General features: G+C 37.9%; 1 protein-coding gene across 2 annotated transcripts in view; it reads left to right on the top strand.

Moving 5' to 3' along the window:
* SMCHD1 (structural maintenance of chromosomes flexible hinge domain containing 1) overlaps positions 1-20095 on the top strand; it is a 73102-nt gene extending 53007 nt beyond the window's left edge. For both annotated transcript variants that reach the window (XM_065668071.1, XM_065668072.1), the window contains exons 33-48: positions 1109-1224; positions 1669-1730; positions 2458-2545; positions 2940-3071; positions 4283-4432; positions 7752-7878; positions 8039-8158; positions 9577-9662; positions 10722-10844; positions 11109-11299; positions 12067-12176; positions 13122-13192; positions 14698-14869; positions 16851-17009; positions 17723-17840; positions 19692-20095. In XM_065668071.1, the coding sequence (XP_065524143.1) occupies positions 1109-1224; positions 1669-1730; positions 2458-2545; positions 2940-3071; positions 4283-4432; positions 7752-7878; positions 8039-8158; positions 9577-9662; positions 10722-10844; positions 11109-11299; positions 12067-12176; positions 13122-13192; positions 14698-14869; positions 16851-17009; positions 17723-17840; positions 19692-19791 (1925 nt within the window). In that variant the 3' untranslated portion in view covers positions 19792-20095. The remainder of the gene's footprint in view (positions 1-1108; positions 1225-1668; positions 1731-2457; positions 2546-2939; positions 3072-4282; positions 4433-7751; positions 7879-8038; positions 8159-9576; positions 9663-10721; positions 10845-11108; positions 11300-12066; positions 12177-13121; positions 13193-14697; positions 14870-16850; positions 17010-17722; positions 17841-19691) is intronic.
* Positions 20096-23711: the final 3616 nt, after the last annotated feature.

Below are 23711 nucleotides of genomic sequence, written 5' to 3'. Positions count from 1 at the left end.
AAATCTGATGCCATTTCAAAAAAGTTTCAGGAGGGCTTAGGGAAACTTTTCATCAGTATATACATTTTTCAGTACTGGGCGGTTACTGGACTGGAAGGAATATAAAGAATATAATTAAGTCAGTACATAGATAAATGTAGAAATTGGAGCAGGTTGGAAACGACATGATTTTTGTACAGGGAATTAGTGTCTTGCAAATGCCTTTGAAGGAGTTGACAACTGTGTGAATGTGAGTGATACTGCTGATGCAGAGTACTTGGTTTCTTAGAGAGCTCTTGGCAAGTTCCTAGAATCATCAAATGGTTTGGGTTGGAAGGGATGTTAAGGATCATCTAGTTCCAGCCACCCTGCCATAGCCAAGGGCATCTTCCACTAGACCAGGTTGCCATTTCTCGTTGTCCTATCACTACAGGCTCTTGCAAGAAGTCCCTCTCCAGCTTTCTCACAGGCCCCTTTTAGGCACTGGAAGCTGCTCTAAGGTTCCCCCAGAGCCTTCTCTTCTCCAAGCTGAACAACCCCAACCCTCTCAGTCTGCCTTCACAGGTGAGGTGCTGCAGCCCTGTGATTATTCTCATAACTCTTCTCTAGACTTGTTCTAACAGGTCCATGTCTGTCTTATGTTGGGGGCCCCTGAGCTGGACACAGTGGCTAACGGGGAAAATAGTAGTTGTGGTGGTGTTGTTACAACTACTGCACCTTGCTAGCCAGCAGTTCAATGGCTAAAGCACTTGTGAAGGAAGAGGGAGATCTGGATTTCCTGTCTTTGAAGAAAAGAGTAAGCTACTTAACTAGAAGCCTGGCTTGCTATTTTGATAAGAATGATAATGTGGAAAAAGTAGACTTGAAATTTGAGAGGTTTTATTAAAGCACTCACTGGATAAAGTAGGCGGTTTCTCTTCTAAGGATAGTTACCTAGTCTAATTACAGGGCTGGAGAGAGAAGGTTTTCCATATCTGGTTTTAAACTTTTTGTTACTTGAGTTCTGTTTGGAATGCGAGTTTTGTGTGGTTTTCCTTTAGCTATGAGGGAGACAACAGAAATTCATGGAGTTTGATCTTTTTAATTCTGATTAAAAATAATCCTGAAAATCTTGGGTTTCATTCTACAGATTTTATGGTTAGTGTTCTTTCTGAAGATGACAACATTATCAGAAATATTAATCCAGCACGGATTTCAATGAAAATGTGGGAAGCACAGAGCATGGGAACTAGGATGCCAATTGATGTAAGTCATCAAAATGTGTTTTCAAAATGGGTATCAAAATGCCATCATAGGACAAACTAATAGTAGAAACTTCCCTTCATTTAATTTAGATCAATATCTTGTTCTAGATTTTAAATTACAAGTATTACGTATAAATCATACTTGTTTATCAATATCTGTCCTGATAAAAGTTGGCAGACTGTTCAAATGTCAAGGCTATAATAAGGACAAAAATGTTACCACTCTGCAGAAGCTAATTAATAACAGGGAGACTATTAAAAATTGACTCCATGAATCTTGCAAAGAAGAGAGTCTGGGAATTAAGAACATGAAACTACTATATAAATTATAGGTGATCTAATTTAATTACTGTGTGCTATCAGTACTACAGATCATTAAGACATTGCAAGTAAGGTACTTGAACTTTCAGTGTATGGCATTAATATTTTTTTTCCATCTTTTCAGGTTACAGTATTTAGCTGTAGTAAAGTGAAGGATGACAAGGAAGATGGCTTCTTCTACTTCAGGTATAGAAGCGTTCATTTTATAATTATTGACACAACTTACAAAACTCGATTTGAAATACAAACAAAGAGGTTTAGATTTTGATAATAAATTGTTACAGAATTAGTATGATACAGTGCTGCAGAATGGTAAGAGATACTAGCAAGATGCATTGCACATGAGGATTGAGTTCTTCCCTAAATACATTTGACATTTGTTTAATCTGGGAGTAGAGAAGAGTCTAATATATTAGAATACATAAAGAGAAATGCTAGCAATGGAGAGACTATATAATCTACTCGTCACTTGGCTAGTAACATTCCTCAATGTTACATTCAACTGCTGTAGAATTGCAGGTTAGACAAAGTGGACTTAACCCTGATTTAATATCTTCTGTAGCTGGATGTTAATCCTGAACCAAGAACTTGACCCTGTCAGTTTAGTGGTCTTTCCTTGGAAGACCTTGGGTGACATAGTCTAGTGGGAGATGTCCCTGCCTATGGCAGGAGGGTCTAGATGGAGGGGGAACTAGATGATCTTGAAGTCTTTTCCAACCCAAACCATTCTGTGATTCTATGATATCAAGGTCCTTTCCAACCCTAATCATTCCATGATTATAGAGGAATACTTAACAGGACTTTTTAACTAGTTCTGGAAGACTACCCAGAATTTAGATTGCTTGCATACTCACATATTTGTCGCTTTAATATTGACTCACTTTTGCTTGTTTTTTGTTTTTGATTTATTTAGGGATAAAGTGGTTCCAGAGCGAGTTGGCATTTACAATATCCAGTTTGCCTTCGCAATGGATAAGACAAACATTCTCACCAGTGACCAGGTTTGAATTTATAATTTATTACATGTAGCCAAGAACATGTAAGACAGAATCATCTGGGAGAAATATAATACTTTGTAGATTCAAAATACAAATAAACTCACGTGCAAGCTTTGCAAAAAAAAAGTGTTTTTATTTTAATGGTTACTGATTTTAAGGTGTTGATTATGAAAATATATTTTCAGTAGCTTTTATAACTAAGCAGAAATTTTGTGGAATAAGAGAGCTGCATAATTTGCAACCTAGTGTAACTGGTCATGCTAGTTTATTTCAAGATTCTCAGTGGATTTCACATGCATTTGTTTACGTATTTTTTGAGCAGCCTATACACATAGGTGAATTATATCAGTCTTTGTTTCATTTTGTTTTATTTTATTCTTCCTCCTTTTTCTGCTAGATTACTTTTGACGTTGTACCTAATGACCCTGTACGCTTGTTACCTGATTCTTTACCAGCTACTCCGGCAGTTTCAAATGTTCGAGCTCTTGCTAGCCGTACACTGGTTAAGGATTTATGCCTCCATGTAACGGTAACTATACTTAAATACAAAATCATAATTAGGGAAATGTGTAAGACTGCTAAAAATACATTGAATTTTCCTGTAAGGCATTGCTGCTATCTTTCTGCAGATTAACTTCACAAAAAAGATGTGCATCAGATGATTTTCAGTTTGACAGGTGTATCTTGTTTTGTTTACAGATGACTGAAACATGCAGTCCTTGCTGTCAGGCATCTTAGGCAATTGAAACCCATTTCTTGTTGCCACAGGAAAAAAAGATGTTTTAAGACTAGATTCTAGTGGGGAAACCGCATACCTATAGCAGATGATTCTCTCCATGATTTTTCTTCCAGTAGATATCTTCTGTTACAAAAAAATAAGATTTCCTGAACCTTGAATGTTCACAAGGATACAGGGAGATTGCTTACCAGTTACTGCCATGGGCAAAGCAGACTTGACTTGTGGAAAATTAATTTAATTTATGGCCAATTAAACTAGATTTGAGTAGTGAGAAACAAAGACAAAAAAAGTAAAGCAACACCTTCCACCCTACCTTTCCCAGGCTCACTTTGCTCCAGACTCCTCTACCTTTCCCCAGGTGGGACAGGGTGGGGAATGGGGGACATGGTCCAGTCCGTAACAGCTCCTCTCTGCTGCTCCTTACTCCTCACATTTCCCAGCTCTAGTGTGGGTCCCTCCATGCAGTACTGCAGTAATGATCTGCTCCAGTGTGAGCCATCCTCACAGGCTGCAGTCCTTTAGTGTATACTCACCTGCTCTAACATGGGGCTCTCCATTGGCTGCCATATGAATATCTGCTCCACCATAGTCCTTCGTAGGCTGCAGGGAAATACCTCCTCCACCATGGTCTCCCCATGAGCTGAGAGGAATCTGCTATGGCGCCTGGGGCACCTACTTCCCCATCCCCTACTCCTGCTCTCACTTTGGTGTTCCCTCTTCTGTCTGTCATGGCTTTTTTCCCCCCTTCTCCTTGTCCAGTGCATTTTTGCCCTTTTTTAAAACATACTTTCCTAGAGCAGCCACTGTTTTGGCTGAAGAGCCAGGCTGTGCTCTGTGGTGGATGGGTTGGAGCCTGCACAGGCAGCCCCAGCCTCTCCTCAGAGAGGCCACCCCTGCAGCCGCCCCACAGCCAGCACCTTGCCACATAAACCCTTTTGAGTACAAAAATTGATTACTTAGTTCATATTCCAGACTAACTTTTTTGGGTTTTTTACTTACAGGATGAATACAACAACCCCACTGGAGCTGATCTAGTTGGCAGAATAATAACAAAAATTAAGAGCCCCAGTGAAGATGATACGGAGATCCCACAATTTCAGGGGAAAGTCAGTACAGTTGAGTTTCCATTTAACAGAGGAACAGCTGAAATCGTAAGTGTGACTAAAATACAGTTAGCTCCATGAATAATGGTTCTAATGGGGCCTATTTTCCTACAGTTTCAAAGTTGGTCTTGCACCTCGTCATGTTTTGTGGAGGGTTAGCATCCCCTCTTGTAGCCTTCCCCTGCAGATAAGTAGATAAATCATTTCTTCTCTTTATTATTTGGTTTCTGATTTTCAGAAAATCTGAAGGAAGGACATTCTTTGAACTGTTTATCCTTGCCAAGCGAGGGAAGTTTACAAGTACATTCACTTAGGGAATGGGACATACAGGGGGATCCAGGATAAGTCTTCGTTTGAATTTCACATGTAAATAACACTTCACTAATTTATAGTTAAACCGTTAATATTAGTGGTATTTTACATTTTTATTTGTAATACTGTCTGGCTGTAAGATCTTGAGATCATTTATTCTGACATACCCGTATATATGTAATGAAATTTTTCTGGGTTCTCTTTACATTTTCTCAAGCTGACTAGGCTTATATATGCATTGCAGAAAGGCATCCTATCCTCATTTGAAGAAGTAAAGATAAAGCTGCCACTTCTCTACTTCTCTTTACACTTTATTTCAGTTACTAGTACCCTTGACCATTAAAAATGCTTGTCTTATTTCAATTTAAATTTCCAGCTGTAACATCATGCATACCTCTGAAAGTACTGCACATTGGAATTAGGTCATCACAGTCACTTTTTCTTCAACAAATACAGATTGAATTTTTAAGACCTGTGAGTACCATTTGTAACTATTGTTACAAACCATAATATAGAAGTCTCAAATTGAAATGTGCATATGCACAAAACCAGAAGCTGTTCGAAACACACCAAAAAACCCAGCTGAGCATAGAACTACACATCTGTTCTGAGTGGAATGGTCACAGCATCACTCTTAAAAGCCTACAGAGAACTTCAGTAAATAGGAGTATTTCGTGTGGTGAAATAGGTATATATCCTGAAGTATATGGAAATCTTCAGACATTTAGAAGGTGTTCTGAAGGAGAATCCAACTTTTTAAAGACATTTCCTCTGCCACATTTTTTAACTCATTCATTGGAAGCATTTTCTCAGCAGACCAGCATCAGTGTGTGCCAGGTGGAGGCAGACACCGCCTTAACAACTACAAAATCACCCAGTAAATCTTCGAAATCACACCAATAAAACCCCATTAGAATTACTAAAATCTTCATAATTTATTTTATTCAGTACATCAACTGCTTTTACGGAACTACATAGATAAAAGTTAATGACACAGCATAAATAATTCTCTGTTGATAACAACAAAGAACAGAAAAATACAGTTAACACGGGCAAACATTTTTCACTAAACAATCTGTCAAGCTCTGGTCTACTCTGATCCATAAGGAAAAGTGACAAAATATGTATGAAAAACAAGCTAGAAATATACACGGACGAAGGATGAGATAAAATTAATATACTAATTGATTTATTGAGCACTCCGAATTTCTCGTGTTCCCCAGCCATGTTTCAGGAGTACTTTACTAACTGGCTTGTGAGCACATTTTTCTTGGGCAGCTGGGGTGGGAAAAAGTGCAAAACCATAGGTAAGGGGTCATCTGTAACCAGTGGTTTGATGAACTAGCATTTTTTTTCTCTCCAAATCTCGCATTTACATCTGTGGTAGAAATTTGAACAGATGTTTATAACTTCATACTATTAAGCGATTAATAACCCCATAGAGCAAAGTCTGACAGTTCAGACAAAATTACTGGATAATTTCTCAGACTCCTCACTGATGCAGAAATAGCAATTTTTTTTGTTTCCATGTGCTAATAACCTGCTGTTTAGCCGTTGTGACCTATATACTCCAGTCGTGCTTCAGTGGCTAACAACCTGTGTAAGGGGAGGCGGGGGGGACAGTGGATATTTCAGATTTTTTTCTTTGGCTTTTTTGGGGTTTTACAGGATTTTTGTAAGCAGATGCTTTTTATTTCTACTTAAATGTTCCTGGTTTAAGGTGGGAGGAGGTTCTTACGTTCTTCTGTCCTCTCTTTATTGCGATTTGATGAGTTTTTACTGCTTTTGACAGTAACTTGTGTTTCCTAGTCTTGCATTGGGAGTAATTCCATTTTAGTGAATCCTGTATTTGTTCTTCTCTTCAGGCAGTTTTCAGTTGTCTAATTTATGCCAAGTTCTCTGACTTTAGACAACTCACAAAGCTCATGTGGAAAGGATTTGTTGGTTGTGGTGCAATGTACTTTTCATATGACGAATGGGGATGGGATGGCACACGCCACCGTTTTTTTCAAGTATCTTGAAATTGTTCCATCTTGTTTATAAATCTAATTACTGTCATTGTAATGAAGATGATAATCTGACATGCTTACCCTTACACTGAGGTTCAGGAATACTAAACTTGTTTAATGAGGGAAAATGTTTAGATTTTCATTAGTATACATTTTCTTAAGGAAATTATATTTCCCCTACAGACTTCTCCTAATTAAATATGTAGCTGCAATATTTTTGAAAGCCATAAAGACTTTCTTTGAAGGTTATATATCTATCTCTTCTTTTAGGCTGCAACTACCTCTCTCTTGATTTGGCCAGTTGAGTAGCAATTTCTACATGTTAAAGGTGGAAACAGTATGAGTTTTATTATAAGCATTATTCATTTTATGCATGATACCTTTCCCAAAGTAACAGTACATTTAGATATTACCTATACTAATTTTATTTCTATCTGTCATTCTTTATGGTTTTATAATCTTTCCTGTGTTTGTTAAGAAAGGCGAAGGATTTAGTTTGCCTTTTCAATAAGGAATTGATAAAAATGAGATTGATGTTCATGGTAGTGTTTGGATATATATTCTTTATTCATTTGGGACCTGCTGTCTACTTCCATGGTAACAGCAGTAACTTTAACTGAGCACTGGGAATAGTTTGTTTTCCCTTCTCTGTGTTTATACATCGGGCCTTTCTTTTTAATGTTCCATTTGCATTTGTTCGCAAGCTGAATGAAGTACCTCTGAGGAAGTCTTACAGGATGTTGCAGAGAATAGTTTTTTCTGAGCATGTCTCTTAAATTTATAGCCAACAATAATAAGGCTCTTTAAACAGGTAAAATGACAATTCTTAAATATTAAAACAGTTACTGCTAAATATTTGTATTTAACTTCTCTTTAATAGTTGCAAAAGGCATTTCCAAGCCAATACTTAAAACTGTAGTAATATTGTGTAGGCATCATGTGTTAGGTAACTTACAAGATTTAGCATTTAAAGAATGTTTGTTTATTTTGTGTCACTACAAGTGTGAATATAAAACTTATGTATGTTTGTTTGTTTGTTTTATTAGAGTCTAGTGCTGGCTGAAAATAGTCCTGGAAGAGATAGCACTGAATATATTCTTGTATTTGAGCCAGATCTTCCAGGTTTGAGGAGACCTTTGGAACCGTACCGTCTGTCATTTATGTTTTACAATGGTATGTTTCAGTTACTTTAAAATGCTTGCTTTTCCTTAGAAGCAATTATTTTTATGTCCATAATACTTCTTCAAAACTGTGTAATAGCAGAGATTTTTGCTGATGTTTAAACCAACTATGTTACTGTTTTTTTCTTCTAAAAATACATATATTTCTGTAGATTTCAAGAAGCAGCAACAGATGGCAACACTTACAAAGGAGAGAGACCAATTATCTCAGTCCATTGGTGTTTACAGAAATTGGTTAGATACTACTAATCAACTTGTAAACGCAATTAAATGTAAGTCTCAATCAAATACATGAATAAATTTCTGGGAATTACACTTTTTTCCTTTAATAATTTTAAGAATATAAAGAGAGGGAGGCAAATAGGTATTGAAATCATGAGATACAGTAATTAGGGTTCATACCCTAATGAGGGCAGCAGGGGGGAGTATATCTTTGAATTAGCAGGAAAGCATCTAGTTATTTGGTTGACCTGCCTGTAAAGGGTCTTGATTTGAGGTAGAACATCTTACGCCAAAACTGTCAAAAACAGAAATAAAACATTGAAGTGTGTGGTCTGATTCTGTTTTTCCATGACTGCCTTGCCCTCCCATCTTTGCAATGGGTGTGTGAAGGCTCATTGATCTGGAAATCTGACAGTTGCCTAAAAACAGGTTTAGGGAATGAACCACCAATAATCCTCTTTCAAAAATTTAGTCTTACATTTTCAAAATGTTACTTTTTCCACCCACATTTTGACCCTGTGTACATTATTCAAAAGTACAGTGTAGCTATTTATTGTTTATCTCAATGTTCTTCAGCTAATTTAATCCTTTATATAGTCTGTTAAACAGCAGAGCGGTGTAAGGGCAGTGGTTTATAGGAATGGGAGAGATGAAGAAAATGTTTTCTTTGCATTATTTTTTTGTTTGAATCATCCTGTCCGTTGATCAGAAGCTTTGATTTAATAAATGCATTCTGAAATTTTATTTTAAGTAATCACTGAATATAAGTAAAGCGTGCTAGAATTAAAAGATGCTGCTGTTTCTTGTAATTTTAGCACAGGGCTGTTTCTGTTGCTTGCTTCAAGTTTCCATTATGGATGCAAATTCCTGAATTCCAGTGTGAAAGGCAAAAGGTTTTGTTTCGTATTTGCAGATTTTTGCACATCTCTAGAGAGTAAGTTAGAGCACAACATTATACTTGATGCTTAAATAACATTTTCATATAGAAACCTATTTGAATAGATAGAGTGGAAAGCAGCTCACCTATTTACTCATATGTTTTCAAAATTACTTCAGTTGAGATATGAGACTTGAGGAAGTAGTGTCCAGGAAGTGCTGTCCCACAGGAGAGAGTAAAGAGGGTAGTGCCAGCCACCACTCTTCCCTTCCCTTTTGCCCTTTCACCTGTTGGAGAACCATTTGGAAAGGTAATTAAGGACGAAAATTAAAAGAGAGCTTAAATTCTCAGAATGATATAAGGACTGGTGCAACTGCTTGCTGAAGCTGAAGTAGATGTCAGCTGCTGAAATAGATTACAAGCTGGACAAATCACAAGATCTTTGTGGACAAATCTGGATATTCTTTGCTGAAATTAAGAAGTAGATAGAATCAGCCGTGGGTGACATAATTCTGTTGTAAGAAATTCTCTAAGAAGTGTTCCATTGCTGTCTAATATTTCCTTACTCTCTGTTGATTTTACTGGTTTCAGGTCAGGTTAAAGATGCTGAAACTAAAGAAACTCACCTGAGGAGCCAACTGAGAAAATACCAAATTGAATTACCAGAGAAAAACACAGTATGAGTTATTTCTTATTAACCTCCATCGTATCTTAAGAATAAATTTAATCTTAGTATGAAATTGGTATCATTAGATAACATTATGGAATCATACTGGTATATACACAAGAACCTGTTTAGAAACCCTGAAAATTTAAACCATGAGGAAAATCTGTGAACAATGCCAAACTTTATTTTATGTACTTTTCTGCTAATGTTACTATCTCTTAAAGAAACTGCTGGAAAAATAAGAAAATCTTATTTCTGATCCACATTTGGGTCTTGTTTTACCTTTCTGCTAAGGTTAACAATTCTGTTACTGGTATTGATAGTTTTCATAATGGGGTTTTGCAGGCTGATCAATGTACACTGGATGTATTCTGGAAAAAGTAGACCAAAGGAAAGCACTTATTTTGCAAGAATTAGAGAATTTCGTATGTTACTGGCAAAGTCCATATAAAAGTACATGTGAAAGATTCAGGGCAATGGACCCCATTGATAATTTCCTATAAAGATCCAGTTATATAAAGATCCAGTTACATTATTAAAACTTTTTACAGAAAGCTACTAACATTTTAAGAAATATATAGTTAAACAATCATCTATCTTCAGAGCAAATAAAAACAAATGTTAGAGTCATTAAGCACAGATCAGTAACATTAAATTATACACATTCTGCAATCATGGTATCCACGTTCCCCTTGCTGGCCACGCTTTTCAGGCCTGGATATAGTCCCCTTCTAAAACTGCTATTTTTTGTACAGTCGTGCTTGTCTTTTCCTGCTGGTTTAAACTTTCTTCAGTTTTAGCTCTAATCAAGCTCCAGTAGCTCTTTGTGAAAAGCTCCCTGAAGTCTTTAAAACAAAAAAAGTAGCAATAAAAGAATTCATTGTCACAACTGCAGTGTGCCTGCTTTCGCTCTCCTCTGAGATTATATGCAGCAGTCCCTTACATATTAAGTCTGTTTCAATTTATTGAAGGTTTTTTATTAAGAACTTGATTGAGAACAAGTAAACTAACTACTTCTGCAGCTCAGACCAATGATACATGCTTGCTAACTTTAAATTTTAAATCTCAGCTTCAGTATGTGGATTCTCTGATAAAACAAAAGATGTTGGATCAAGAAGGAGTAATGAAACAGCCAAGGCGAACTTGTACTCTCCCAAACTATCCAAAAGGCAGCCAGGATATTTTAGGCAAGGTAAGTTTTCTCTCTGAAAGCCTTCAGATGAGTTTGGTTCTTAAATGGTAGTGATGAAATATTAGCCAACCAAATCTGCGAGTAATTTTTGAGAAGTATTGAAAAGAAGACAGGATTCTCAACCCATCAGATGACTAGCTCTTCTAACAGACCCATCAACAGGGGAATTAAATGTCTGATTGAAGTTGCAGGATGATTGTGATTAGTATGAAAAGGGGAAGTGGCCTTGACTTCTGTTTGATTGTTCTAACTTTTGTGATACAGATTGCACATTTAGCACAAATAGAGGATGACGAAGCAGCAAAAGTTATCTCTTGGCATTTGGCAAGCGACATGGACTGTGTAGTCACATTGACTACTGAAGCCGCTCGTTCTATCTTTGATGAAACTCAAGGTCGACAGCAAGTGTTACCTCTTGACTCTATTTACAAGAAGACACTCCCTGACTGGAACAAGTAGGAAAAAAACAATGAAATTTCTGCATTTGTATTTTATATGAATTATTTTTTTTTGTCTAATTTGTTTTTTAAACTTCCATTAATGATTCAAAGCATAAGATTTCTAGCTTCATAATGATAACAACAGTAATGTCACTTGAAGTGTTAGCTGAAATTGTAGCTTTATCTCCTCTGCTGTGCATTGTTCTTTGTTCAGTAGGGTTTTTCTATTAAAGATAAGACAATCTACCTTCACTTCTAAATAATTCTACTGCTTCACATCAAATACTAACTTTTATAAAATTCCAGTTCCAGTGTACATTCCCTAAAATCATCTGTAGTTATGAAACTCAATTCTGCTGTTCTAGTTTCCTGGAAGATAAAGGAAAATACAATAATTCCATGCCTGAAAATTATTTGTTTGTGAAGGTGACTGCTGATATCATGAAGAAGTGCCTTTTAGAAAAGATTGAATGTGCAGATACATTTATAAGGTCCAAAATCTCAGTTTTTCATAAAATAGATTGTTAAAACTTGCCCATAAAATTAGTCACATGAATTTGTTGGATATACATCTCATTACAAATTAGTGTTTTACCAAAGAATCTTTAATATTACTGGCATTTCAGATAGTATTGGGATCATTTAGTACCTAATGTGGAAGTGTTAAGATGTATTCAATTCCATTTGAGATTTCTGATGAGACTGTCAGAAACAATAATGAAATAAAGGCAAATTACTTTTTTTTTTCCTTTTCCCCCTCACTCTGCCCTTTCCTTAACCAGGCCTTTACCTCACTTAAGAAATGGAAAAACCTCCTTCAGACCTGTCGGAAATCCTGTATTTGCCAGAGATCTGTTAACATTTCCAGATAATGTAGAGCATTGTCAAACAGGTAAATGATATCAAAGAAATTGTTCATAATTTCTTTCTTTGTAATCAATAAAATACAGAAACATCAAAAATCATATTTCATTCAGTAATCTTCATTGAGACATTTTCAAATACCAGTGAGGACACGAAAGCACTGGCACCCATAGGGAGGTGGCACTGGCAGACAGAGACCACATCCTTTTCCTACATTTTTTTTCTTAGATTAAGGAGATCTAGTCCTTAATGTGGAGCGCTGGAATTTGTAATTCTTTCAATAAGTTTTTCATTTAACTTCACAACTTCTCAGTATTGAAATACTCGTCTCTTCATAAAAACCAATTTTTAATCCAGTGTATTTTCAGAAAATTAGATACTGTCAGAGACTTTAATGATAAATTCTTCTCCATGTCCCTCAGGGGAATTTAAAAACCGTATTGCTTGACATATCTCATGCAAGGCTGCATCAAGCTAGGCTTTGTATAGAACAGCTTTTTCTGCAAAAGAAAAGTCTTAAACTCAGTTGGATCATCAGCCTGTGAATGTTTAGGTTTTTTTCTTTGATAACCCATTGAACATTAAGAAACATGCTAAGAAACTGAGAACACAATTCAGGAAGGACTTTAAAAAATTATCATTTATATAATTTCCTAAAACTTCGGATTTTATCACGTGTGTCTTCATAAATGTTAAAGTAAGATATCAAGCGAGTACTTTGGAAAATAATTGTCTTATGGCATAATTGATTGTAAACGTAGTAAATTTTTTCTTTATGAATTCTTTGATGAAAACAGGAGATTGCTGTTTATCTCAATCTCAGAATAAAATTTCATTGAAAAACATACAGATGCTGTTTTCCTGGCACTTATCTAAAAAGCTGTAGTAATGATGCCTCAGAATTGATTTTTTCAAAACTCAAGTAATTTTGTTTGCAGAGACATTTAATGATTCAAAAAATTACATTTTTCAGTGTTTGGGATGCTCTTGGGTGACACTATCATTATAGATAATTTGGATGCTGCCAACCATTACAGAAAAGAGGTATGTTTCAATTATTCTTTGTATTTTTTAAAACAAACATATTGCATAGTTATATATTTAATACATTACAAACTTAGATTAATTGCTGAGTTTAATGCTGCATTAGTTGTAAGTATGCTTACTGTCTGTGGGTCTCAATGCACTTAACAGTGAATGGAATCCTTCTTACTGGCAGTGGCAAAATTACCTCTATTCAACAAATTCTATTATGTGAATATTGCTGTCAAGCATGAGACCATGTTTTTAAATATAAACAGTTTTAGTTTTGCAGTTTAGTATTAAATGCAAGCGCATCAGTACTTTCCAAGTACGCAGGAACCTGAGGCAGATGATGAAATTCCAGATCCACGAAAATCTGCATGTGAAACTTACGAGACCTTTTTCTGACCCATTTTATTTAGGTTCAGTAGGACACATTTTAGCAGGCAAGAGGCTATGAGGAAGTCCTGACGCTGGGCACTTTGTTTCAGCTTACAAGTTGGCTAGAATTGAAATAATGATTCAGCAGAAGAACGCAGAACTGTACAGATTAAACGTTAAGCTCTTGGGGTTGGATATTTTTTTTTCCTCTGCAGAAGTGTAAGAAATTGTGCTGTGGGGTTGTTCTTAAGAGAACAAGTTAATAAGGAATCTGGTGGCATCTAAAATTGGTTACCTGTTTTGCTCTTTCACAGTCAGTGCAGTTCTGTGCCCTGGGCCTGACCAGCTCGTTTATTGTGGGATTCTGTTCCCTGTTTATTGGCTACTACTAGCTGGTAACCTGGGAACAAGGAGTGTTTTGAATGCTTCCAAAGAGTGTCTCAGAAATACAGTCATAGTAAAAAATGCAGATGATTGACATTAGTATTTTAATTTTCATCATGTGTCATATAACCATCTCTGTATCCATCTAGTGAACATTTTTTAACTGTGAAGACTGTGTGTGCTTCTTTCATCAAAAAATGTGTATTTTTACTGGAAAATCAAGCAGGAAAGTCTGGAGAATTAGATTTGGGTTGTTAACCGGTGTCAGGAGACTGACCATCTGTGTCTGTTCAGGAAAAGGAGTTAGTGCATGTGGTCGTTTCTCAAAATTAGGTCTGGTTCATTTTACCTTATTAGTCTGTCACGACGTTTATTTCAGTCACCGACTACAGGTAAATTTCATCAACTATATGGAAGTTCTATTGAATATGTTATAAGAAATAAATCCCTTGGAATTTAGATGCTTTAAGTCTTGTGCATTTTGGGGAGGGGAAGAGAAAAAAGCCGTCTTCATCAAGTAGTTCAATAAGTGCTCACATTTTTTATCACCACTGAAGTTTATTGACATTACTTCATAGTATATGTTGATAATTAGCATTACTTGAAAGCAAAAGTCATTAAATGTAATTTCATAAAATACATTCTCATTAGAGAACAAGGTGCATCATGACTGAAAGATACAAAGCTTCACAGCAGCACTGCTGAAAACTTGGATTTTCCATGGGGTTACTAATTTAGTATCACTTTTTATACCTGTGTAGGTTGTAAAAATTGCACATTGCCCTACTTTGCTGACTAGGGCAGGAGACAGGATTCGTAGTAATGGAAAATTTGGAGGCCTTCAGAATAAAGCTCCTCCAATGGACAAACTCAGAGGAATGGTATTTGGAGCACCCATGCCAAAACTTTACTCTGCTTTCGCTGGACAGATAGGTGGGTTAATGAAGTCATGAAAATACAAAACTTCCAAAATTATATTGCTTGCCTATGTTTGTTATTCTCTTATGTAATATGAAAAGGAAAACTTCAATTTAGCGTACAGTTATTTTAAGAAATACGACGTGTATGATGTCCTATTTATGAATTTCCCTTTTCTTTAAAGTTTACAGCTATTAAATTTCCTGAAAGAAAATACAATAGTCATGAGATAGTCCCCCTTTATCTTAGTCTTGTTAAAGAGTATAAGCAGTTGTAATCATTCAAACAGCAGGCATGAGAAGCTTGAGCTGATTGAATTCCAGCATCTTTGAAAAATAAGGTTTGGGTCTTCCTTCTCTAGAAATACCATACAGCAATTCAGAATTTCTTACTGTGCAAGTAAGTTCTATGAAGCAGTGGTAGAAAAATTCGTGTTCTTGTAAGAGTCACGCACGACATCTTCTACATTATTTCCCTAACAGGAAAATACCTTCTATTTCCTGTAGGATCACTTATATTTCATTATGTCTGGAGTCTTCCTTTCAGAATAAAGGTTGTAAGTTAAAAGATGGTGGCTTCTGATACATAACAGCTGACCTGACTGATTTGTAAGACATTGAAAAGTCTTAATCACAAATAAAGTTGTTCTTAAATACTTAATTTTCAAAAGCAAGGAAATGAAGTTTTTTCATGACAGTCTTCCTAGAAATGTGCAATATAGAGGAGTGGGAGAGAATAAGAGAGAGAGAACACCTGTACTTATTGGAGTAACTTCAAATATGAGCAAACTACATAACATTAACCAACTGAGGGAGAAAGACTAAAAAGCTCTTTCCTAAACATTTCAGTAAAAATACATTATATGTAGGGAAATCATAGTAAGCATTTCAGCTACAGACTGAAATATCCTGGGTTTAGCACACTGTATTTTTCTGTCAGCACATTTTCAATTGTTGAACTCGGTTGCTACCCAGTGTGAATTAAATTGGAATTGTCTATAATTTAGTACAGGGACAAACATGGCAGAAGAAAAGGAATGTTTTAATTTCACTTGGATAGTTACTAGACACTTAAAGGAAAATAATAATAAAATTCCATATAAAGGACAGCACCTCATTACAAAAGACTTGTTTTGCACTGGGTTTCAGCCTTAACATTAGTTTTGACTTGCTCTTCTTCTGTGTTCGTAGCATAAAACAGTTACACTGTGATTACACTGACAAGGTACTTCTAAAATAAACAATACTAATAATTTATGATGCTTTTTGTCAGTCTTCAGTAACTATGTGAATGCTTTCACCCCATGCCAAATGTAAGGTAATTTAATGTTCAGTTAAGCTTTGTGCTGCCTCATATTCACCACAGAGTAAAATGAATGAGTCTGGGCTAACATGCTCAAACCCTTTATTACCTGACATATTTATTCAATGCCTAGACAAAGAAAATTCTTTGTCTTATGTGTTAAAAGAGGAATAAAGTTTGTCAGCAAAATAGGCCCTTGTTTATCTGAGTCTGCTGCTATGTCCATGTTTAAATATCTGTAGATAAGACAAAGTGAAACTCAGTAAATATTCTCTTGTTCCACAAGGTGGACTAAAATTCAAGTCAGTAATATGAGCTTCAGCTTTGTAGCATTAAAAGCAAAGCATATTACAAGCACACTTAATGGCATCAAAGGTGAAGAATTCAGTTTGGAGCACACAAGCGACAAGATGTGTAAAGAAATGCCTGTTGGCCACGTCATGTTCAGAATTCACTGGTACTTTGTGATCTAAGATACAGGCTCAAAAAGGAAAGAGGAATCAAAATACTTGTGACTTTTACTCATTTTAACAATTGGTCCACTGTAAGTTTGGGTGGAGTTTTTTAAGTAGTGCGTTTGAAAGATGTTTTCTTGTGAATCTTCTGCAGTGTGTGGATTGTATTTGGTAGCCTTCTAAGTCAAAATGACCACATAGTTACTGTTTTCTGTTTTATTATTTTACTCTTCAATTAGATCTTCTGCAGCAATACCGCACAGCAGTGTTGAAACTTGATAATGCGAATAAGGACCTTGATTTACATTTACAGTCACTTAACGCTCCAGAAATGCAAAAGAAAAGACAGGAACTTGCTGAACAAGAGAAAAGCCTCAAGCTAATAGAACAAAAATTGGGTAGGTTATTGTATTATATTTTTTGGTGTCCTAGAGGAGGAAAACTGTTAATTCATATATCCAGGTGAATTCTACTGTTACAAACTAACATGTTCAAACTACGAAGGAAGATTGTTAAAATAAATCTAGAGCTTAGAGTTGTCTCATTTTAGGGAAAGAATAGAAAAACAGCATGTAGTATGATGCTGTGGATATTGCCTAGAACAGCACTGCCGTGTAGTGTGTTCAGATAATAAAAATGTGGTCAGTGGCTTGTGAACACGAAACTATGATCTCTCTAATATGAGATTATATAACAGGCTGGCTGGCCCAGTGCTAGTTTGACATTCTTTTTGAAATGTCTGCGTAATAAAGAGCTGAATTGCTTTTGCTAAGGAAACACAAACAAAACATTGTGCAATAAAAAGAAATGCACCTAATTCTGGAAGGATAGTATTTCTGAGTTAGAAATTGTTTTTATGTCAATATGGAATCATTTGTCATATTTTAAAATATATCTAAGAAAACAACACTTACTCCGTGACAACTATAAATAAAGCAGATGGTTTTACCTGTCATCTCTGAACTCAGTTTCAGACATGAGGTAGCTATACATTTTATGGCATGTCTAAAGCCTTATTTCAGAAGTTTAACACTACTGTTACAGGGACCATTTATTAACAGTAGGATTCATAATTTTGTTTAATTCATTCTTTCTTGCCATTTTTTCATAGGTATGACCCCATCAGATAAAGTCACAGAAACATTACTTCAGCCTGTAATGTTAGATATGCCTGACACCCCCATCCCTCCCAAAAGAATGCGAAGAGAAACAATGAAAAAATTGTATAGGTAAGTCTATTCTGAATCTAGTCATTATTTTCACATCTCTCGAATTCAAAACAAAAACTATTTTTGTTTGTTTGGGGTTTTTTGTTTGTTTTTTGTGGGGTTTGGGGGGGGTGTTGGTGGTTTTTTTCTTTTTTTGCATGGGAGATACATGTATTTTTTAAGGCATATTTGTATACAGCAACCAACGACTAGGGTTTTTGTAAGGCTGATTTTCAAAGTCATTTTTGATTCCTTTATTTAATGATACAAATACAAATCTTCAATACAAAGATTTGCTTGCTATCTCTGTTTCTCTGTGTGAACTGATTGATTGGCATCTTTGTGCATTCATATTCCCCATATATTGAACTCTGTTACACCCCAGAAATATTTGAGATGGTATGCCATCCAGAGGGACCTTGACACGCTTATAAGGTGGGCTGATGCCAACCTTATGAAGTTCAACCACGACAAGTGCAAGGTCCTGCACCTGGGTCGGAGCAATCCCAGGCACAGCTACAGACTGGGCAGAGAAGAGATTCAGAGCGGCCCTGCAGAAAAGGGCTTGGGGGTGCTGGTCGATGAGAAAATGAACATGGGCCGGCTTCAGTGTGCGCTCGCAGCCCAGAAAGCCAACCATATCCTGGGCTGCATCAAAAGGAGTGTGACCAGCAGGTTGAAGGAGGTGATCCTGCCCCTCTACTCTGCTCTTGTGAGACCTCACCTGGAGTATTGTGTGAGTTCTGGTGTCCTCAACATAAAAAGGACATGGAACTGTTGGAACAAGTCCAGAGGAGGGCCACGAGGATGATCAGGGGACTGGAGCACCTCCCGTATGAAGACAGGCTGAGAAAGTTGGGGCTGTTCAGCCTGGAGAAGAGAAGGCTGAGTGGAGACCTCATAGCAGCCTTCCAGTATCTGAAGGGGGCCTATAGGGATGCTGGGGAGGGACTCTTCATCAGGGACTGTAGTGACAGGACAAGGGGTAATGGGTTAAAACTTAAACAGGGGACGTTTAGATTGGATATAAGGAGGAAATTCTTCACTGTGAGGGTGGTGAGGCACTGGAATGGGTTGCCCAGGGACATTGTGAGTGCTCCATCCCTGGCAGTGTTCAAGGCCAGGTTGGATGAAGCCTTGGGTGGGATGGTTTAGTGTGAGGTGTCCCTGCCCATGGCAGGGGGGTTGGAACTAGATGATCTTGAGGTCCTTTCCAACCCTAACTATTCTATGATTCTATGGTCTGTAAATTCTTTTAAGGTGTGATGTCAAATGTTCGGCAGATGAACAGAGAGAATCGTTCTTGCATAACTTTTTCTAAGTAACTGACTGAGGAAATCTGATCTTAAAGTATTTAAGACAGTTATCTTTACCTGTGTATATATAGTTCTGTATTGCCTCTGTGGCTACTGAGCATTAGTACACCCGAAAATATATCAGGGAAATTTGTAAGTCTCTATCTTCAAGATGACATGGAACTGACTTTTCCATTTCTCATGTCTCTGCTCAGTAACAACGTTGTTGCTGAACTGCGGTCATATTTTTGAGATTATTTAAATCTTACTCGTGTTCTGTAAATCTCAGAACTAGCTTTTACTATATTACTATGTCTCTTTATATTTGTTGTTAATTTTTTTATCGACATGTGGAACTTAATTGGTTATGTATTTAAACCACATAGTGTTAGCCTGATGCTATGCCTCATTTCAACAAAATAGTTCCAAGAATATGATGCTGTGCACAAATATAGGGGTTTGTAATTTTTATACTAGTGGGAGCCCTGTGCTTTTGCATCAATTATATCAAATATATATAAAAAATATAGAAGGAAAAGGCTTGCTTTATAAGGTATTGTGCTTTGTTTTTGTCTAGCTCAGAAGAATGGATCTCCTCTACCGCAAAGAAGCAGCAGCAATTGCTGCAAATACCCACTTCAGAACTTAATGGAACTTCACGAAAGAGAAAGGCATAGACTGATGAGACTTGCTGGAAACGGCTCTGTATTGAAAATGTGAATACCTTCAGTTAAAGAAAATATTCATGTTGTATTACCCATTACAATGAAGATTTTTATACTGATAGAAGATATAAATGTATTTCAGTTAGTAGTAACAAAAGATAAGCCTTTAGCCTTGATAGCCTAATTTTTGTATAGTTAATTTTCATTTCTAAAAGCTTTCAGAGTTTTTATGTTCATGTGTGAAAAAAGTTTAAAATATATCCTTTTTTATTTATGAAAAAAATCAATCTTTTCAATAAAACTGCTTCAATACAAAGCACTGCCAATATAATCAATTGTAATACTTAAGTCAACAGATTGTGCCATTAAATGAGATTTTTAATTTAAAAAGCATCCTGGGATATCTCAGGTAAGAGAACTTTTCGGACTGCTCTTTTTTGATGGATGAGCTGTCAGGTAGTATCAATTTAAAAGGAAGGGTTTGAGCAGAGATATAACTGAGATCTAACCACAGCTGTTTGTGGAGTCTTTCAGTGGTTAACAACAAGCCAGTATCTAAGGCTAGACCCAAGGTGCTGACATGGGAATTCGTATCTCCTGCAGACAGTGTCAGTGGAAAAAACAAAGTAGTAACTTCTCAGTATGAAGAGTCTTTAACATGTTCACTAAGAGGCTATTCTAACGATGGGGAGCGTGGTGAGTAGGGATACTTCATGGGTGCAGATGAGACAGAATACTGAACCAATGCTAACCACTTTTCAAAATCTGTATTACCACAACCCCCATAAAAGAACCCACTGCTTAAGCAGACCAAAAATTGATCCTTGACATCAGAAGTGTAACTGACAGAAGGATTTGAGTAGGAAATGGTGATGTCACAAAGGAAAAACAAAAAATCCTCACAGTTGAACTCTGTGTGTGCATATTAAAAGTTGGAAGTGGGTACTTAAGCTGGAGGTAGAATAATTGTGTTGGGAAATTCTAGATACCTCGACAGAATTTATTAAAGAGACATTAAGTAGTGGTAGAATGGTCTCCAAAACCTCATGTTTTAAATAGTCTAAATTACTTCAGACGTAATTTTGTCCTGTCCTTAAAGAACATCAGTATATTCAAGTATGACATGTAATATCAGCCAAGTACTATGCTAGCCCTGCCTCAACCCTTTCTCCTGTTTTCCTGATTTTCAACTCAGAATTTAGACAGCAAGACTTAAAGCAGGCAGCCATAATGGAAGGTTTGCCATGTAAGAAATTGTCCCACCACACCAAGTTATTTGGTTGTACTTCTTTTAAATTCATTTCTTTTAGTTCTGCCCAGCCTCCAGCCTCTGGATGACCTTGAATCTTATTTGATTAAATAGATATTCTAGCAGAAATGTTTCCTTCGGAAATTCACCTCTTGATGCTGGTAGTGCCGATACCACTGAAGTCATGTGGTGGATCTCCCTGCTAGAAGCAAGCAGGAAACTAAGGAGGTTTCCAGAGTTGTGCAATAGTTACTGGACATTTCAGGAATTTTCACCAGGGAATTTTCAGGATTTTTCAGCAGATGACTTCAGGTTATGAGAGCGCAAGTTACTGCTTTACATAGCTGTTAGGGCAGCTGACCTGGTGCTGACAAAACATTCGCACTCTAGAGGTAAGTGTCAGGGGTTTTATTTTTACCCATTCTTTACTGTGTAACAGAGCAAAACAAGGACCGGAAACTAGGGTGTGTATGTTGTCCTCGTTGATTCCAAGAGGGGCTGGTAGAGAGTGGTGCAGGGAAAGTGGGAAGTGGTTCTGGCTGGGGCCTTGGGCCAGCTCAGGGGATCAAGGAGCTGGTTTCTGGTGGAGGCTGGGAAATGGCCGCTGCCTGACCCTCCGGCACAGGGAGATGGAGCAGCTGTGCAGCAGGGCTGGGTGGTGCTGGGGAAATGGGCTGCAGGCACATCAGCTCAGGCCCTGGCTGTACTGCAGCTGCCAGTGGCACCAGCCACAGAGTGGAGCTGGCTGGGAGTCCCCTTGATTCCCTTTGGGCTGCTGGCACCTCTCCCAGCCCAGGGAGAGAGGACCTCACCTTCTCCGTTTTTCTCCAACAGAGACTCCCAGACAGACTCGCACAGTGCTGTTGTCCCGGTGTGAGTTGATGTCTGCAGTGGGCACTGGTGCATGGGGGGGACCGATCACGGTTCCATCAGGAAGCTGAGTAGGAGCCCCACTGTTGTGCCAGGTGACCCAGCTCCACCCAGTGGGCCCTATACTACCCACAGCAGTTTTCATGCTCAACAGATAGAGAAGACTTACCCCACTGAAAGACCTGAGATCTCTTCTAGCAAGTGGAGATGTAGACTGCCTGTGTCAGGCAAGTGGGATTACCCTGTGGTAGCCAGTGATGTGTGTCAGTGGCAAGTTGTTCCTTTCCAAACCACACTGTTGTGTTACAGCTCCACCATCACTACCATGGCCCTGGTACCACCACTCTACCATCCCAGTACCACCATCTTCTCCATTGCTTCTCTAGCTCCATGTATCCCATCCATTACTTCCTTCTGCCTCCTCCAAGGCCTTTGAGTCCCGCTGTCAGTCAAGGGCTCCAGTTCAGGAAAAGCAGTGAGAGGGAAGGAGGAAAGGATGATGCCCAGGAGAACACAAGAAAGGCAGAGCAGGTAGGCAAGGCAGAGAACCACTGAAGGATGACGCTATGGTATCACTACGTCAGTAGGCTGGGTGAAAAACGCACCCATTCCAAATGTTCACTAAGACACCTTGTGAGACTCGAGCAGTGTAATTACTGTATGTTTTGCGCTGAGGACTCTGAAGTAGGTGCATATTTGATGAGGTCTGTATTGTTACTCTGAACTCCATTTCAACTAAGCTGGTCAAGAGATTTGCTGTCACTGTTGATGAATGGTCCATACTGTCAATGCTTATAATAAGAAGAGATGTAAGCTGTTTGTTGTGACGTGTTTTTTCAGGGATGCAGTGTCTGCAGTTATTCCTTCATCCCTATTGCTTTGTAGTTCTGGATAACTGGGATTCAGTAGTTGGGTTAGGAGGGAGAGGGAAGTGAAATAAACTCCAGTGTCCTTGGCAAATGAAGCACAATTCATGTTGTGAGCACCCAAAGCAGGTATAGCTTGCTAGGGAGTGTATGTCTGATGATACAGGAAAGGGCAGTCTGCCATGGTATTTGAGAAGTCATGGCAGTCAGGTGAAGTCCTGGTGACTGGAATGGGAAACATTGCACCCATTTTTAAGAAGGGGGTAAACTAGGAACTACCAGTCTGTCAGCCTCACCTCTGTGCCTAGGAAGAACAGATCCTCCTAGGAGCTATGCTGAGGCACACAGGGGACAGGGAGGCGATTTGAGACAGCCAGCATGGCTTCACCAAGGGCAAGTCCTGCCTGACCAACCTGGTGGCCTTCTCTGATGGAGTGACTACATCACTGGACAAGGGAAGAGCTATGGTTGTTTGTCTTGTCTTTTATAAGCCTTTGACAAGGCCCCCACAATATCTTTGAATTGGAGAGAGATGGATTTGGGGGATGGACTGTTCGGTGGATGAGGAATTGTTTGGATGATTGTATCCAGAGGGGAGTGCTCAGTGGCTCCATGTCCAGACAGAGATCGGTGACAAGTGGTGCCCCTCAGGGGTATATACTGGGACTGGTACTGCTTCATATCTTCATCAATGACAAAGACAGTGGAATCGAGTACACACTCAGCAAGTTTGCAGATTAGTGGTTCAGTTGATATAGTGGAGGGAAGGGATACATGAAGAGGGACCTGGACAAGCTTGAGAGGTGGATATACGTGAACATCATGAGGTGCAACGAGGCCAAGTGCAAGGTCCGGCACCTGGGTCAGAGCAACTGCTGGTGTCAGTAGAGCTGAGGGATGAGGGGTTGAGAGCAGCCCTGCAGAGGACTTGGGGGTAGTGGTCAGTC

This window comes from Lathamus discolor, chromosome 2 (genome assembly GCF_037157495.1).
Source record: "Lathamus discolor isolate bLatDis1 chromosome 2, bLatDis1.hap1, whole genome shotgun sequence".
NCBI classification, from domain to species: Eukaryota; Metazoa; Chordata; class Aves; order Psittaciformes; family Psittacidae; genus Lathamus; species Lathamus discolor.
Note: the sequence above shows the minus strand (reverse complement) of the source record. Positions and strands in the feature narration are given on the sequence as shown.